This window comes from Gallinula chloropus (genome assembly GCF_964237585.1).
Source record: "Gallinula chloropus genome assembly, chromosome: 1".
In the NCBI taxonomy this organism is placed as follows: Eukaryota; Metazoa; Chordata; class Aves; order Gruiformes; family Rallidae; genus Gallinula; species Gallinula chloropus.
In genome coordinates, this window is record NC_140085.1 from 205,254,717 (window position 1) to 205,273,248 (window position 18,532).

Below are 18,532 nucleotides of genomic sequence, written 5' to 3' on the forward strand. Positions count from 1 at the left end.
GCATAAAATCAAAGTATTGCTATGGGCCTCCACTAGAGCACTTTGGGGTCTACAAAAAAAGTACTATATAAGGCCTATTATTATCCTTTGAAAATGGGTCTCAAAGACATTTAAGGAAAAGATCTTATACTTCTGAGCCAGATATAAAATTATCGAAGCCTTTAAGCATAGGCTCAAAGTAAAAATTAAGTATTTCACTGAACTAGAGCAGAAATAGATGACTTCATCCTATAATAGTACACTAGTAAAATGTTCTTCATTTTCTTTTCAGCAGTTCCTGTAAACTGCAAATCCACTACAAAACATCAAGGAACTAACACAGTATTTCTAAGTATTTTGTACATCACTAAGTGGAGAAATTGGATAGGAATCTGTTCCCATAAAGAAAATCACAAATCATAGGCTTATCAGAAAGAAATAGAAGATAAATGATGTGATAAAAACATCAGAGTAATTCATTAACTTGCAGAGCAGGCAGAAGCCGTTACAAGCCATCCAGTTCTTCCTGAAATCATGGAGACAATGGTTGCAGAGTGGAAGCATCTGATTCCTTTGGAATAGAAAAACAACTTTTTTTCTGGGATACCCATTAATATTCTGTAAATGTCAAACATTAAGAGGATGGGACAATTCCATATGCAATTCCAGACTGCATACTGTGGACGCAAGCAGGATTTGCCACCTTTGATTATGACAAATATCTCTTAAATGCTTTTAGATTAACACATTTTAAATGTGAATATGATCTTTTCCTCAAAAAGTCTTTTGGACAGAAAGCAGGTGGCATTTCAGAATTCCAAAGCCCGTTTCAAGACGGTAGGGAAAGCAACATTTATTCTCTCAATAAAAAAGGTTTTGATGTGTGCAGGCAAATGCTGATGGTAACACAGATGAATCACTTGGCTTCTAAGTGAGGCTAGGAAAGGATCAAATTATTATATAAAGGACTTGATTTTATTTCATTATGATGGTGAATTTATACCATCCTGGGAATTCAGTTAATAGCTTTATATTACCTTTTTTAGTGGTTTTACATAGAAGCATGTGCTGGTTTTGGTTGGGATAGAGTTAATTGTCTTCATAATAGCTGGTATGGAGCTGTGTTTTGGATTTGTGCTGAAAACAGTGTTGATAATATGGAGATGTTTTTGCTATATAGAGGTGGGTTTTGTTACTGATGAGCAGGGCTTACACAGAGCCAAGGCTTTTTCTGCTTCTCACCCACCCTGCCAGTGAGCAGGCTGGGGGTGCAGAAGGAGTTGGGAGGGGACACAGCCGGGACAGCTGACCCCAACTGGCCAAAGGGATATTCATAAGGCAGCCTTATGCGCGATGGAGCCCTGCTTTCCTGGAGATGGCTGAACACCTGCCTGCCCATGAGAACGGGGGGACTGAATTCCTTGGTTTGCTTTGCTTGCATGCCCAGCTTCTGCGTTACCTATTAAACTGTCCTTATGTCACCCCATGAGTTTTCTCACTTTTCATTCTTCCCGTTCTCTCCCCCATCCTGCCAGAGGGGAGTGAGCAAGTAGCTGAGTGGTGCTGAGCTTCTGGCTGGGGTTAAACCATGACAATGCAAGAACATCATTTTATGCTTTTACAAATAGTTTTGGTACAGCTGTGAAATTTGCCTTACACTTCTCTTACAGTGGCATGCAGGGTCTACCTGTCTCTCAAGATCTCATAATAGAAAAACCGTATTTATTGTTTAAAAGAATTCCTCACACTTGTTCACCTATAATACTTGTTTTATCCAATTTTAATGAGGTGTTTTCTTTCCTTCTTAAAGTGAGGGTGTCCTCTGACAAATGATGCTTAGAAATATAATTGTAATTACCGCCTCTTGGTGAGGACCTGACCACCTGCACTCAGATACATGTAAAAGATTCTGCTCCAAACTACTGACACAAGAAGCTCAGCTGAGCTATTAAGAACAGGAAATGTTATTTTTTTCCCCCTACTGCACTTTCAGCAGCAGCCAATACTCCAGGCAAAGCCAAACTGTCTGAAGCAAGACTATCATTATTTTGTATCCACCACCACATCTTGGCAACCTCACTTCTTAGATTTGCACAGGGTTTATTTGAATGAAAACTGCTATCACTAGGCTGGTGATTCCTAGAGATAAGGAAGATCCAGTTTGTTTCATGTTAACTTTAGATATCAAACAGCAATAAGGACAGAGGGGGGTTTAATTTTACTTCTGCATTCAAATAAGTAGGTATGTCTTTGAATTGACATGGGAGAAGAACTTTGCTTCTTGGAAAGAATAAAACTGTGATGAAATACAAAAAACTTACCCCATTAAACGCAAATTCACCTCTCATGTTTCCTCAAATATATAAAGGGTTCAATTCAGCTGACTGAATCTAGAGGTCTAATGCTACCTGAATCTTTATAGGACATCCAAGACATCTACAAAAGAACTTACAGATATTTATTTTTATTTATTTATTTATATTTATAACTGACAGGATATGGGACTTAAGGGGGACCTAGATATTTCTGAAAGTTTGGCAGAGGCCACACAAGATACCCCACAACACCTAAAATAATGGCAAACACCTACATTTATTCAATGAATCATGCCCAAAATGTCTTCTACTTTATAAATAGACTTCTACAAGATGTTATTGTACGTAAGTTCAAACTGCTCACTATCTACTTGTGTTTCATCTGCTTACTAACAATAAATAGTTCTAATTTGAGAAGAGTGGGCCGTCTAAGGCCATTTGGTATAAACATTTGTTGTACCAAACAAATTTTAATTCAGATGTATACATCTCAGTTTTGAAATCACATGAACGATGCGATTTTTGTTTAGGTTACTTTTGTATTGCCAATGCACCATAACATCTGCTAAATAACAGGAGTCCTGTGTGTATAGCTTAGACCTCACCCCCAGGAGAGAGTTCCAAGTGTTATTAAAATCAGTTAGTATCACCAGTCCTCTGGGCCATGTAACATTTCCTTTTATGACATTTGTAAACCAACAACTTTAATTATAAATCAGGCCATGTCTCCTAAATTAGTTGCATCCTAATGACTATCTGCAGTTCTTAGCCCAAAGGAAAAGGAAGGTAATAGTAATTTATGTACTTTAAATATATAAGCATTTACAGTATTCAGACACCTGACAAGCAGTGTGTCAAATCCTTGTCCATCTTTTCCAATTACATTGCCTGGTCTAATCTCACATTAGGCTAAGATCTGCCCTGGCATCTCCTTTTCAACATATCTTCTGCCTCTTCAAATGTTGTATTTCTCAGCAATGATATGCTATTATTTAATAGTTGCCAGAATGACCTCAGATTTATTCCTCTTTAACTATAGAATATGGATAAGAGCTGAGATTTTCTTAGTCTCATAAGGGAAACACAGATATACAAAGAAGAAAGAGTTATGCCCTTTGCACTAAACAGCCCTGCAAGATACATTTAGGTACGAACTTCTCTATATAAAGCAGCCTACAGCACATATCTTCTTTGTTGGTGACAAGCAAATTACACCCAGAACAAGAACTCTCTATACCCCAACACCAATGATGGATTCTACCTCCTCCTCAGTGTCTTTGGGAGGCTGAATTCAGAAACAGGATTTATCTCCCTGAGGGACCAGACTTTGGGCTGAGACTCTACATAACTCATCACCAGGGGATACAGGAATCCTCACTGCTGTCATCCTCCAAATGGAAGATGCCCATAAAGATATTCAGGTAGAAATGACAGAGAAGCAATGCTTTCACACTACTCTCAGATGTAAAATCAAGCTCTCAGAAGCAAAATCAAGAGGACAATCATTATTATTAACCTGTAAGTCACGAATGCCTAACAGGAAAAATTCTTGCAATACATTTAAGTCCACACGTGGAGCTGACTCAGCAGCCACTGAAGTATGCTGTGCATTTTTTAAGGAAAACAAGGTAATTGTCGTAAGATTTTTGGAAACCACACTTTTATAACACATTATAAGGAGTTCTGTTGTATAAATTAATTTCTTGAATAAAAAAAAAAATGGAAGAGGACATCTTTCTATGTTTTAAGCAATGGAAAGTCAGATTGGTGCTACTGTTTCTCCAGGCCTCCTTGCCTAAACAGCTCTCTGATACAAGTGCATTTGTAACTTCAAGCTGTGCACCCAAGGTGTTGCAAGTGCTACTGATGCAGTGTGTATTGCATGCTGCTGCGCTGCGTACAATTTAGATGTTGTAGTCTAATGCACAAAGGCTTTCAAAGACAGCATTTCTTCAGTGGCATTAAAGATTGGGTATGAACATCTGCTCCTGCTTTCAACATTTTGCACAACAGATTTTTTACAGGCATTTAAGAATTTAAGTTACTTTTCATTAGTTTTACTATCAAAGCTATGGCAGTTGACAGAGTTCCTCAGCAAGATGCAAAGAGGCTCCAAAGGAAATACTGGTGACACCCTTCATGAAACTCACTTCTTTATTTTCTTTTTTCTTTTTTTTTTTGAAGGACTAAAGTAAGAGTGAAAAATAGTTCACACATCCACGTAGGCTACATTAATTGTGCGCGGCGTTAGAAGAGTACTTGGGGGACATGAGGTGAAGGCTGTATGATTTTTACCTAGTTTGTGCATTTGGGATGTGTGAAACATCATTCAATAGATCAGAAGTACACAGTGGGGTTAAAAAATTTCACCATTATTTCACAAAGCTCAGTAGGAGAGACATGCTTGGAATATCTGCCCAAAAGAAACAGCAATCAGGTCATGAGGGCTTTGTGTCTCAAAATAAATTCCTTACAGTAAGAATTACAGACTAACAATTAAAAAATGTTTTCATCCTTATTTTCCTGTTGCCAAAGTTTTAATTCAGAACTACCTGGAATTCTTCTGCTTTATTCTTACTAGATGCAATTAAGTCAAAACTAACACTCTAGTCTTACTTGGAATTGAATTATTTTAAATTATGGTGACAAAAGCACCCCCAATCAAGATTTGGCTGTCATTGATCAAAATGCTGAATTTACAAATGGTATGAAAATTACTTTGCATTAAGAAGGTTAAAATCTGAACAGCACTGACATATGGTTTAAATGATCAAAAAAGCCCCAACTGCTATCTCCTTTATACAAATGGGAAATTGAGGCACAGAAAGAATAAAAACTTGTCCAAGGTCAAATATGAAATCTCTTCAGATACAATCTTTCTCTCTAACATACCTCAGTGTAGACGTACAGTCACCTAATAAAGATATGTGGTAGTCATCCACTTTTAATACACTTCATTGGAACCTTTTTCTTATCTTTATTTCTAAAATCAGTTCAAACTAGCAAGAGGAATCTGCTCTGAACACTACTTAGCAAGCCAGCTGAAAGCATTGTGTGTGTAAACAGATAAAGCATGCCAGTGCTTATTCTTTGAAATACCTTATTTCCAACTAGAAACTTTATAAAGGCTCCCTTTAGAAGCTCAGCTTTCTCTTCTCTTTTTCCCAACTTCCAATACATTGTCTCTTGTCTTTCCTTTGGATTATATACTTCTGAAGAACACTGCAAAAGTGTGCACACACCAATTAAAGAAAGCAAAGTCCACCATAAAGCTGTCTGGACTATTTTGAAAAGGAAACAAAGCTAAACTAAATATTCCAGCCTCAGCAACTGTCACTGCAAAGGAAAGCCATGCCATTGATTTGGTATCAAACATGTTTTACAGCATGTGAGCATGGTGGATGTGGCTCCCTTAATTACAGCGGACTAAAGCAAGAAGAGCTCTATTGATGTCTAGACTTGGAGCAGGAGCATCTCAGAGAGGAGATGAGGAGAATCGGGTCCTTCCACTGCAGGAAAATAGTGTTACACTTTAGTGATGATTTGACAGGAGGGCAATTTGAGTATCCATACATGATAAATCACATGCATTGAGCTGAGCATACAGATTGCGGTCAGCACTTTGCTGTGCGCAGTGTAAGCACCGGGACCACAGTGTGAAGCATCTGCTCACAATCTTCCAAGCTTACTAATGATCTCAGCACTTGCTGTCTTCTGATGAATAGGGAATGCCAAATTACTATTTTAGAGGCAGTTAGAGGGTCAGGAGAGGTGAATCATGTTGGCATTATATAAGGTTAAGAGAACAGGAGGTTGCTTCCAAGCACCTATTCACAAACACTTCCTTCCCGCCCTAGACAACAAGTCCTGGTTACCACTCGTATAAATAAAGTGGGAGACAGATTTAGTTCCACAGTTTCTCTAGCCTCCCTCACAGTCAGATTCATTTTTGTCTCCAGTCTCAGCACCTAGTTTCTCTAGGTACACACCCCAGTGGTTACACTCTGCTTGCATAGAAGCAGCTGTCAGTAATCCTTGTTCAAGCAGAAAAATAAATGCACATGTGAGAATCAGTTACACAGCCTCCATGAATTATTTACCTGTTGTGATAAAAGCTAAAATTAAAATGATGAAGTTCGTTTTACTGCTGATTCTCTTAAGTTCCTATCCCAGATAAGAAGGAAAAAATCCCTGTGTTTATCTCAGTGTTTTGTACACATAGATTATTCCCCAAGGAAGTAACACTTAGACATTACCCCTACACTGTAATCCCAACAGTATGATCAGCCCCTGACACACAGGATATCACTGAGAAGACAGGCTGTACATTATTCAGCCATGCTAAGGAACCAGGACTACCATATTGAATTAAAATCACTCTCAAGATGAAAAAGTATTTATAACTATTTCTTAGAACACATACTTTGGTGGAATAAGTACTGAATTTGTAATTAGGGTTTTTATATTAATGTGCACTTCATAATATGAAAAGTTTTTATTTTGCATGAGACCTGCCTTATCACTCATAGCATTTGTTTCTGAGAGTTGGCATTCCAGTTTTTAAAATGCAAACAAGGTATTAGGTAACTAATAGTGGCCATATTTACAGTTGAATTTGTTCTACATTCTCTCCAAGACTAAATGTGGAAAGTGCCGACTACCCTCTCTTTCCAGCAGCAGGCAAACACCTTCCTAACAGGGCCTAGCATCTTGCAGAATAAGGCACTTGACATCCAAACAAAATATTTTGAATGTCAGGTAAACAGTCATGTCTCAACTAGAACACGTGAGCTGTTTCACGCAGCACACCAAGTCTGTAAAACAGTTTGAGATAGAAAAGACAGGCAAGTAATGCAGATGCCTCCAGAAGGATTTTAAGTCAGCAGGATATAATAGTCCAGACCACAATGCAGGCAGAATATCAGCTTACCATATTCCCCTGGCATGGAAGGTAAACCACATGTTTAATTATCATACAAGGTCAGATTTCAGTGTTGTGCCTCCTCTTGAAAAAAAAATATCTCTGGGAGCATAATCCCATTAAAATGGTGCAGATTTATCCTTTATATTACAAACCCAAAGGAAGCTTACTATGAACCAGAATGCCATCTTTTGTGCCTTCCACTCCAACTCTGGCAGTCCACTGAGACCTCCAATGGAAGACCTTTTAAACATTACAGAAAATAGAGCCCCAGATATGTCATCTCTGCTCCAGGCTAAGCAAGCCCAGTTCCCCTAGCCTCTCCTCACAGGGCAGGTGCTCCAGCCCGCATCATCTTAGTGGCCTCATCTGAACTCCTTCCAGTTTACTAACTTCTCTATGGTTTTGGGCTTCCAGCATTGGATTCAGTAATCCAGATGTGGTGAGACAAATACTGAGTAGAGGAGGATAATGAGTCCCTTCAGTCTGTATCCCTGCTCCTGTTCATAAAGTCCAGGCTGCCACTGACCACCTTTGCTGCTAGGGCTCCCCGCTAGCCCATGCCCCTCTTGCTGGCCATCCCTGAGGGCCTTTCCCACAGGGAAACAACTGCAATACCTCTCAATTTGCAGGTTTCCACGAAAGCAACAGATGCCAAATGACACAGCTCCACAGCAGACACTAAGCAGCAGAGGGGCACACAGACACCTACCACAGAATCACAGAATCACAAGGTTGGAAAAGACCTTTGAAGATCATTAAGTCCAACCATTCCCATCCTAAGCTAAACCATATCCCTAAGTACCTCATCTACCCTTTTTTTAAACACATCCAGGGAAGGTGACTCAACCACCTCCCTGGGCAGCCTGTTCCAGGCCCTGACAACTCCTTCAGTAGAAAATTTTTTCCTGACATCTAATCTGAACGTGCCTTGGTGCAGCTTCATGTCATTTCCCCTTGTCCTATCTCCTGTCACCTGGCTGAAGAGACCATCACCCAACGCTCTACAACCTCCCTTCAGGTAGTTGTAGGTGGTGATAAGGTCTCCCCTCAGCCTCCTCTTCTCCAACCTAAACAGCCCCAGCTCCCTCTGCTGCTCCTCATAGGTTTTGCCTTCCAGCCCCTTCACCAGCCTGGTTACCCTTCTCTGCACTCACTCAAGAAAAGGAGACAATTGTAGTAACACTGTACTGCAGCTCCCTACATGCAAATTTCCTTTGTTGGAATAAAATTTCTGTAGTTCACTGTTGGTATTAGGATGTCTTCCAAACAAAGGAAACAAATTCCCTTGAAAAAATACATACCAAGTACATTAGCTGTACACTGGAGAATTCCTGAGACATCTTCAGTTTCTTCATTGCCAGAGCAATCTGTGTAGGAGCATCTGGTTGATATATTGTGAAAGTTCTTCTCTGCATCCCTGTAACTATGGTAAAAAAAAAAAAAAGGTAAAAGAGTTATATAGCACACCCTTATACAAATGTGAGGTGGACAAATGGCTTTCAGAAGTGGCAGTAAAAGATGCCTTGGGCCTCCCTTGTCTCTTCCCTCTTCTCCCCTCCATCACCTCTTTTCCATTTGTGCAGTATCAAACACAGATGACACTGCATTAGTATCCAGGGTATCTCGAGTATTATACTGGAATCTGGAATATTATCTGTAATGGGAAGGAAGACATAAGGAAAAAACAGTACCAAGGGCTGAAGCATAAGGGAAGAGTATCAGACATATCTGTCTCAGACGTCATCCCCACTGGGGTGTTGTCTATAACAAAGCTGTACACTAAACTCCAAGAAAGATGTTTTTGAAGCAATCCTAAGTATCTAGAAGATGAATTACTCTTCCATAGCACATTACATTAGCACTGCAAGTGTAAAACCTAGCTTTCTCTGTGTATTATCTTCTGAAAAGATCCTAGCAGAAGGAAGGATATCAAACTGAAACTCACTCTGTGATCAAGGATAAAGTTTGTGTTATAGCCTGTTAAGGACAAATTAAAAAGAATCCCACCACTGATGAAAGACACAGCTATGCTCTGGCCAGCAAGAAAGCAGATACCTTCTAAATTATTCTATTTGATTTAGCTTTGTTGGATTGTTCTTCCTTAATTCAACACAAACATAAGAGAAGCTCAAACTAAGTTTAAACAAAGCTTTATGCAGGTGATAATAAGGACACAAGAGGGAATGCAGTGAATAAAACATCACGGCAGTGATAATGCACTTGAAAAATATACAATCGATTTAGCTCAGTGCACAGAGAAAAGCTTTTCTAATGAGTATTTTATTAACAGGTTTTTTATGCTTTCATACTTTGTTTATACTTCATAAATCATGAATAGCACTTTTAAGGATTAGACTCTTCATCTGGTAAATGTCTGCAAAATCTCCGCAGCTGGGAATGTGGCTTTTCCCAAATGAAGTCTGGAAATGGAAGGCTTTTGCCTTCTTTTTTTTTTTTTTTTTTTTCCTGGGCTGCCAGCACCTGTGGGAAAGGGCCAGAAAGGATTCTGAGGCACACATCATCCTACTCCCCAATCAGGAACCAGTTCTCCATGGGGTGTAAAGCATATTGCGGAGAGCAGGCTGGTCTGGAAGAAGGAAACCCCAGCAGTAAGGGCTTCTGGGGTGCTCTGCAGTGAGGATCACAGTGGAGCAGACATCCACCCTGCAGCCTGTGTAGGATCCTATGCTGGAGCAGGAGTGGAAGCCTTGAAAGAAGCTGCAACCTGTGGACAGGTCACAAAGAGTGGGTAAAAGCATGAGCCTCACTGCAGTTTATGGCTTCCTTACGAGGTAGAGCGAAGGGGCAGGTGCCAATCTCCTCTCTTTGATGACCAGTGATAGAACCCAAGGGAACGGTATGAAGCTGCGAAAGGTGAGGTTTAGGCTGGATAGCAGGAATAGGGTCTTTACTGAGAGGGTGGTTGGGCACTGGCACAGGCTCCCCAGGGAAGTGGTCACAGCGCCGAGCTTGACTGAGTTCAAGAAGCGTCTGGATGATGCCCTCAGCCCCATGCTCTGACTTGGCTGGCCCTGTGTGGAGCCAGGAGTTGGACTTGATGATCCTTATGGGTCCCTTCCAACTCAGGATAGTCTATGATTCTACAATTCTATGAGAACGGAGCAGCAGAGAGGAGCTGACCACAACCCTCATCCTTATTTCTCTTTGCTGCTTCAGGCAAGAGGAGGTAGAGTCGTCAAGGGTGTCTTTACCTCAAGCTTGTTCATCTTTTCCTCCCTGTCCTGTTGAAGGGGAGCAACAGAGTGGGTTGGAAGGATGAGGACGGTTGACAGCTGGACAAGGTCAAGCCACCACAGATCATGGGGCAAAACAAATACAGGGCATCCAATAAAGACCGATGCTTTTTTGACCAACTCATATGATATTCAAAAAACTGAGCCAAAATGTTATCATAAATCACAGGAATTACAGGTTTTCAGTGTGTCCTGGTTTTCAACTTTGTCCATTAAAAAATTTACATCTAAGCCACATATAGCCATAAACAAAAAGCCACACTGTTATTGCACACATGCTTCCCTCAAGGCACACTCTCATCCTCTGAAGTCTACTGAATTGAGACTTAAAGCAATTTTTTCAGCAACTGAAAAAATTAGCAGCCAGAAAGCTTCTTCCCACTGCCTGCCCTGCAGCAGATACCACAACTGCCAGACAAGACCAGCTCCCTCACTGCCCTCGGGCACCAGCCAGACTGTTAACACTGCAGGTATCACCCACCAAGCAATTTTAACCAAGCATTGAGAAACAGGCAAAGACCATTCCTTCCAGTGCACCAAGCTTTGAAACTATGTCATAAATTCTAAAAAGACCCTCAATGCAGCTTGAAAAAAAACTTCCCTTACATCTGTGTAATTAAATTCAGAGGACAGCATGCTTCATTTGTCATATGGCACAGTCTTTTAATGGCTGTAGACACGCAGTCGTATTACGACTCTTAGGAAAAGAACTTAAACATGACAATGATGTACTCAGCAGGTAGGGAAAGTACTTGTGCAGGTAAGAAAAAGGTTGAAAGAAGATTATTTTAATCAATGGGAGAATGTCTTAGGTTTTCGTGATGATAGTTGCTGTTACTTTCATTTTACTTCTCAGTCATCTATTAATTTTCTGTGTGAACTCCTAGGAGGTGGTTTTCAGCTCTGCTTCTTCAAAAACCTACAAGTATGTAACGGTGCATGAATGTAACAAGCAGTGATGCAGGATTTTGCAAGATTTGGACCTCAGGGCACAGCACAAATAACTTCACTGGCATTCTGAGCTGGCTCTGTGAAAAACACGCTGGAATAGATTGTACACTTTTACAAAAAGATTCCCTGTTTCCCTTATACAGGAAGCATCCCTCTTAATGCAGCAGTCATGCTCTGATGGGATTGCATGGAAGCAGGATTAGACAGCAGTCTATCATTAATGTCCACAGTATGTATAGTTACTCCCAAAAAGCTCTAGGAATTTGTGAGAAAAATTAAAAAACTTGTCAAACAGGGTTGTGGCTAGGGAAACATAGAGGAAAACATTACCATGCACTACTTCACATTAACACTTACCCGATAACTTGATGCTCAAAATACTGCAGTGTCCTTTGAAGAGTTTGCCGAATGGTCTGAGGCTATGAAAGAGTAATAAAAAACTCATAAGCTTACAGAAGTACAGTACAACATTATCTTTTAATACACTACTTTTCTCCAGTTTCACTCCTCTTCATCTTGTACCTGCCAGGTGCCCATCATGGCAATAGATATGAAATACCATTAATTCATTCTACCTTACCTCACCATTTAAATAGGAAGGCATTGTACAATGTGACATTATTAATACTGCTTACAAGACTCGTTGTGCATAACAAAGGAGCCACTTCACTATTTGCTCTCAAAAACTATCACCCAACAATTACCTCACTATTTTCAAAGAATTAATTTAAAATAGTCGCAAGAAAATGCTATTATTTTATGATGAAAGTATCACCAGGGAAAGGCATTAGGCTTTTAAACTTTGTATGCTCCCTAGAGCATTTTGTACTAAAGAATATTATAAAGGCAATTTATTTTGGCTGACTTTCCAGATGAGCTATGACTCTCCAGTTGTCTCTTAAATTATCAGGAAACTCAAGTTCATAAAAAAGAAATTCATTACATGTTGCAAATGTTTCTATGCAATTTTGTCTTAATAGGTGTTCACCAAACTACATATATGCATATATGTTCTTATTTGCATTATTAGTACTACAGTGTTCATCAAAATACACATGTACTTTTGTATGTTTATTTTCCTTACTACTACCACTGCTGCTGCTATCCCTGTTATTCTGAATTAACTCATGAGAGAATTTGGGTAAATAAAGCAAATGTGAAATCCATGAAATTCTCTCTGGAATCTTCCAAGTCACTTACAGCAAAACATCATTCTTCCAAAATGACTGCCTTGTGCCAAATCTGATTTTTTTTTCACCTGTCCATTATATCCTGGTGCCAGAGGTCAGGCAAAGGTACACAAATGGGAATTATAAGCCTTTCTTCTGCATCAGAGGCACACAGGGATATTTTGATCAGACTTGCAGCAGCAGGCACTCGATTTTAGAGATATTTGGTATTTCCCTACCTTTTGAAAAATATGGCAAATTATTTTAGAAATTAATAGTTGAAATGCCCCTTAACTGGAGGAATTTTGTTTTTAACTCATCTTTGAGAGTCTCAGATTTTGCTTCCTGCTGTACCGACCCAGCAGTTCAAGAGCTGAGCTTTTTCATACTATTGCCCATGAGTTTGCAGAAGGAGGTATCTGTTTCCATGATGGCAAGAATGGAAAAGTGTACACCAAGCTGCACTAGGCTTGTGCAAGTGCCAAAGTTTCTTTCTTAATACCAAATTGTAAGAATGTGTCTACCCTTTTGAATTCAAACGCGCAGAAATTCATGCACTTAACAAAAATAAGCTCAACTAGATGTAAATCTTGAAAGAGGGGAGGGGATTGGTTAATTCTGTCAGAGATTACTTCACTTCTCTGTGGGAGTGAGGTTCCCTGTGCTAAGGCATTAAAAGTTACGTGTTCTCTTGCAAAACACAATCATTGAAACGATCAAAAAAAGCATCCCCTTCTCAGTTGTACAGCAGGGGTTGAAGTCCTTAGGCCTGATGGGCTACAAATATATTTCATGGCATGTTCTCACAGAGATTCAGAAGCTTTCTGTGCTCAGCAGGCAGAAAAAAATCCATTCTTCACATATAGAAAAGATTTATTTTCCCACTCTAGCAACCAGGTGAAGCACAATGGCTTTAAGCAAAGAGGTCCAGAGAGCTGCCATCTCCCACTGCCACAGAGCATTTCCCTCAGCCTCACTCCCTACACCCAGAATCAACCAGCACCAACTCTGACAAGAAACGGGAAATGGTAGAAATGTCTGACTCTGAAATTAAATCTTCCTTCTTGTTCTCCCAAAGTGCATTTACAGCAAGTGTATGGAGGGCACAGCAATGCCTGCTACCACAGCAGAGATGAAGGAAAAGAGCTTCTTGTCTTCTCAGGGTGTTTCACAGCTTAGAACACCTGAGCAGCCCTCCATGGGTTGCCTTTGCCTTTCTCATGCCTGACACATAGATTGTGCTCCAGGGAAAAATCCTTTTGAATAGCTCAAGATTTGGCCATACAAGCAACCTCAAAGTCATAAGCATATTTCAACAATAGACCCTGCAGTACTGAATTTTAAAAATAAAAATAAAATTATAAAGCCCATATAATGAAAACTCTCTCTTCTGAAAGGTAAATGATTTGCCTGGCTCTTGTCAGACAACTTTATACAATCCCATCAACTCATATCCCTTCTCACTGGCATCTCCTATCAAATCTTAGAAAGTAAGTACAGACCAAAAATAGTATTTATGATTAAAAGACTGGTCATAAACAGAGTTCTATGTGACATGCTCATACCCAGTGTGAAAACTGACCTGAGGATCCACAAAGTCTTTTTTTGCTTCCGACAAGAGTTATGACAGCATGTCACTGTGCAGGGTTAAACAGCCACCATGCTCACCTCCGCAGATTGCTGGTTTTCAGCACTGGGGAATGTCATTTTGCTTTAGATGTAATTCTATAACTATAGCCACAACTAAACTAAACAGGGAGAATAGGGGTGACACCGGTTTATAGCTACCTACAAGGGTAGTTGGGTGCACTACTCCTGCTGCTGCTGACTATGTATTGCCTATGAAAGAAGGAGTGGGCAGGAAAACACTTCCATCTTTTTTCTGCATCCAGTGGAAAGACTGGATGGAGAGAAGATAGCTAAACCTTCCAGTAGCTTCTCCAAGAAGCAGCTCCTGCCATTCAGGGAGATAAAAATTGTCTGTCAATAAGTGCCACTGGGTACCTGTCATGCAGGTACCTAGTGGCACTTATTTACTGGAAAGGTTTTAGAGCTTCATGACCACTTAAAATGAAAGATTTATTATAAATGTAGAATAGAGGCTATTACTTAAAATAGTACACTCCTTTTTATTGTAATGACTTACTAATATTCAATACGCATTACAAAACAGTCACATCAGTTCATGTTTCTAAGGGCAACTCAAATTAAGACATGCCAGTATTGTTATTATTAATAACATAATAAATTAATCCAAGAACTGCCGTACCAGACCATATCCATGCTCCATCTGGAATGATGAAGTACAAGGTAGAAGGGACCCCGAAGGTATTTAGACTGATCTCTTGTATGGCAGAGGCCACAGGACTTCCCTGAATTAATTCTGAATCCAGACATCATGCAATAGCTAACCCTAATGTGTCAGGGTAAATTGTAAACAGTCTGAATCACAGAATCATGTTACAAATTGAGCAGCAACGGGTTGCTCAGGTCTTTCTCCAGACGATTTTTGAGTATATCCAAGGATGTCAATCCCACCACCTCTATGGGCAACCTATGACCTGTGCCAGTATTTTAACACCCTCATGACTTTTTTTGTTTTAATAGTAATTGAAAACTTTCCATCTCCTAACTTTCTTGCCTTCCACACATCTATTGTGCAGCCCTGTGAAGAGCCAGGATCTCAAAAACTTTCCTAAAGTCAAGCTAGACAACATCCCTTCATCCATTGAGACAGTTATCTTGTTACAGAAATCAATCAGGTTGGTCAGGCACAATTCACCCTAAATGACATAAAAATGTGCAAAGGGTGTTAAAAAGGAATGAAGAGGTAAAATTTGGCCTGGCTGTTCCAAATCACCATTTTGTTCTCTTTTTTTTTGTGCTAAGAAGACTTCCAAAAGGATTTTCTCCATAACCTTCCCAGTTACTGAGATGAGGCTGATTGCTCTGCAGTTCCCTGGATCCTCTTTGTCCTTCATTCTGGGTGTGACACTGGCCTTTTTTTAGTCATCAAGTACTTTTCCTAATTGCCATGACTGGAATGCTTTCCTGTCTCCATCCTTGCATACTCCAGGTTAATGCCTCAATATCCCTTCAGGGCATCCTATCCCTGCTTCCAGCTTCTGTTTTTTACTTAACATGAGCCAGCAGTGTGCTCTTGCAGCTCGAAAGGCCAATGGTATCCTGGGCTCCATCAGAAGAGGGGTGGCCAGCAGGGACAGGGAGGTGATTGTCCCTCTCTACTTTGCCCTCGTGAGGCCCCATCTGGAGTCCTGTGTCCAGATCTGGGGCCCCCAATACAAGAAGGATGTGGAACTGTTGGAGAGGATTCAGAGGAGCCACAAAGGTGATTAGAGGGCTGGAGCACCTCCCCTATGAAGAGAGACTGGGGGAGCTGGGCTTGTTCAGCCTGGAGAAGAGAAGGCTGCAGGGGGACCTCATTGCAGCCTTCCAGTACCTGAAGGGAGCAGAGAAACAGGAGGAGATTCAACTTTTTAAAAGGGTAGACAATGGCAGGACAAGGGGGAAAGGCTTAAAACTAAAGGAAGGAAGGTTTAGATTAGATATTAGGGGGAAGTTCTTTTCAGAGAGAGTGGTGAGGTGCTGTAACAGGCTACTGCTCAGAGAGGTGGTGGATGCCCCATCCCTGGAAGTGTTCAAGGCCAGGTTGGATTGGGCCCTGGGCAATCTTGTGTAGATCCAGGCCTGGAGGTTGGTGGCAGGGGGGTTGGAGCTCTATGATCCTTGGGGTCCCTTCCAACCCAGACCATTCTATGATTCTATGGTTCTTTTTGAGCTCTGCACTGAAGTCGTTTGTTCATCCATACCATCCTACTTTCAAACTTTCTGCACATCACAATGAACTCTTGTTGTGCTTTGAGGAGGGTCTCAAAGGTCCATGAAGATCAACCATCATCTTGTACCTGTTTACTCAACAAGCTAGTTGCCCAGTGGATCCTGCCAATAAAATCTATGAAGAGGCCATAATCTGCTCTCCTGATGTGTGAGGTTGTGGTTCCATTTATTTGTACTCCAGCATCTCAGAAGGTTGAGTTTACAGGTTCTTGGCTCTGCAGGGCCTCTGGAAAGACCTCCCTAATGTGTATAGCTTGCTCACTGTCTCCTACAGCTCTTCCACCTGGCAACTCAGTGCTGCAACCAAAGCCCACTGCCGTTGCACAGCAGCAGGCAGTGATCCTGACCATGGCAGCCCTGCCATGACAGCTGCCGTGACTCTGCCAGCCAACACTGTTTGCAGGGTGCACTTGTCAAGAAATCTGCCCTTCTTGCTAGGTCTCACCAGCTCTCCAGCAGTGCCAAACTGGTTCAAGACCTGAAGCTAGAGGAATAATAGCTCTTCAAAACCGCTCATATGACTAATTGGAGAAAATCTTTATGAAGATATTTCTGTAAATGATCTTGAAGTATTGCATGTTTTTTAACTTAGACAACTTACTTTGTGAATTCCAGCTTAAACATTGTGTACAATTTTTTTCTTTATTTGAGCTTACTTTTCCTTTCTTTTAACTTCATTTCCTCCAGTTTTGTAGACAAAAGGACTTCCGCTTTAATTGCATCCCTTGTTATAAATGTCTTTCCTAAGGCAACCAAATGTAAGCTTTCTCAGAGGAAAAAGACTTTAGCCTATTCCCCAGCCATTTTCTGCTGCCTCTGAAATGTCTTTCATTTTATTGCAACACCTTTGGAAATAAATGGCAGGGCTCATCTGCCCAACTGTAGGCACCCAGAGTGATTCATTTCATCCTACAGTTGGCATCTAATACATGCCTGAGGAGTCAGGCTCTAGAAATACCCATTTATTTCTTTCTTTCTTTTGTCTAGAAAAGATGTCAAGTGATTGCTACAGACTTAGACATCTTTTAAATGTTTAAGTAAGGACAGATGAACCCCACCCTGAGGTGGCAGAACTGCACACAGTATCCCGGACGACTCAGTCTGAATTTACATAAATGCCTTTTCACATTCCCCATCCTGTTCCTTTTGCATCCCAAGATAACCAGATAGAATTAGAGAAGAAAAGGACTGTGTTGAACACGGGGGTCCAAGCCAAGAGAGCAGCCAGGTACACAGGTAGTTTCTGCTTAACCCTAACGAGGTTTCAAAGATTTTCCCTGGTAGAAGCTAAGTGGCTCCTAGCTGAGCCTCAGAAGTGCTTCAGCAGTCATGCTCTCAAAAACTCGAGTGCTTAAAATTTTAAACATGAAAGTTGAAGCATTGAAGAGCATAATAGGCTCAGCTAGAAACCACTTTGCTTCTATCAGAAGTTCTTCAAGGAAGTCCTTCGGGTCAGGGGGCTCCTTCAGACTCTCGCGCCCTGAGGAGCTGCAAAGTCCTTCCTAAAGGGATCTGCACTTCAGCATCCAGGAGAGCCAAGCTACCGGAGACCTCAGCCAAATCAGCACTTTGATGGTGAACATTTTACGTGCTTCAAATTTGTAGGTATTCAATCACCAACTCATCAGACTTTAATTGCCAGCTTCGCTGCTGGGGATCGTTCATTAATGAAAGAGATTTCTTTTTTTCTTTTTGGTTTTTCAGAACCAATTTTAGTCAGGTCTTTGTGCATAGGTGATTACAGATCTCTAAGCACACATGTGAGTAGATGTGCACCTGACCAACCCGGAAGAAAATAAATGGCAAAACAGTAATTTTCACACCCAGTCTGGGGTTTTTTTAATGTTTACTCCATGATCATGAAAGCAGTGGAAAACTGTTCTTTCCCTGTCCTTCTGGTCACCAAAATACTGATGGTGAAGATGCCGTAAAAAAAAAAAGAATCAAGTCTCCAGCTGAAAACAATCATTTATCAACATTTCCAAATGCCAGGAGTGAGGAGATAAGCACTGACATTGCTGCAACTAGAAAAAAGCTGAACTGAAAAAGAAAAGGAAGGCTCCTTTGCCATCCTACAATTTT

General features: G+C 40.7%; 1 protein-coding gene across 1 annotated transcript in view; it reads right to left on the reverse strand.

Moving 5' to 3' along the window:
- The window catches only part of GUCY1A2 (guanylate cyclase 1 soluble subunit alpha 2), a gene marked incomplete at both ends in the record, with an annotated part of 151,320 nt that overhangs the window by 123,846 nt on the left and 8,942 nt on the right, over positions 1–18,532 (reverse strand). The window contains 2 exons of the mRNA XM_084277537.1: positions 8,520–8,641; positions 11,781–11,842. Of these exons, the coding sequence (XP_084133663.1) occupies positions 8,520–8,641; positions 11,781–11,842 (184 nt within the window). The remainder of the gene's footprint in view (positions 1–8,519; positions 8,642–11,780; positions 11,843–18,532) is intronic.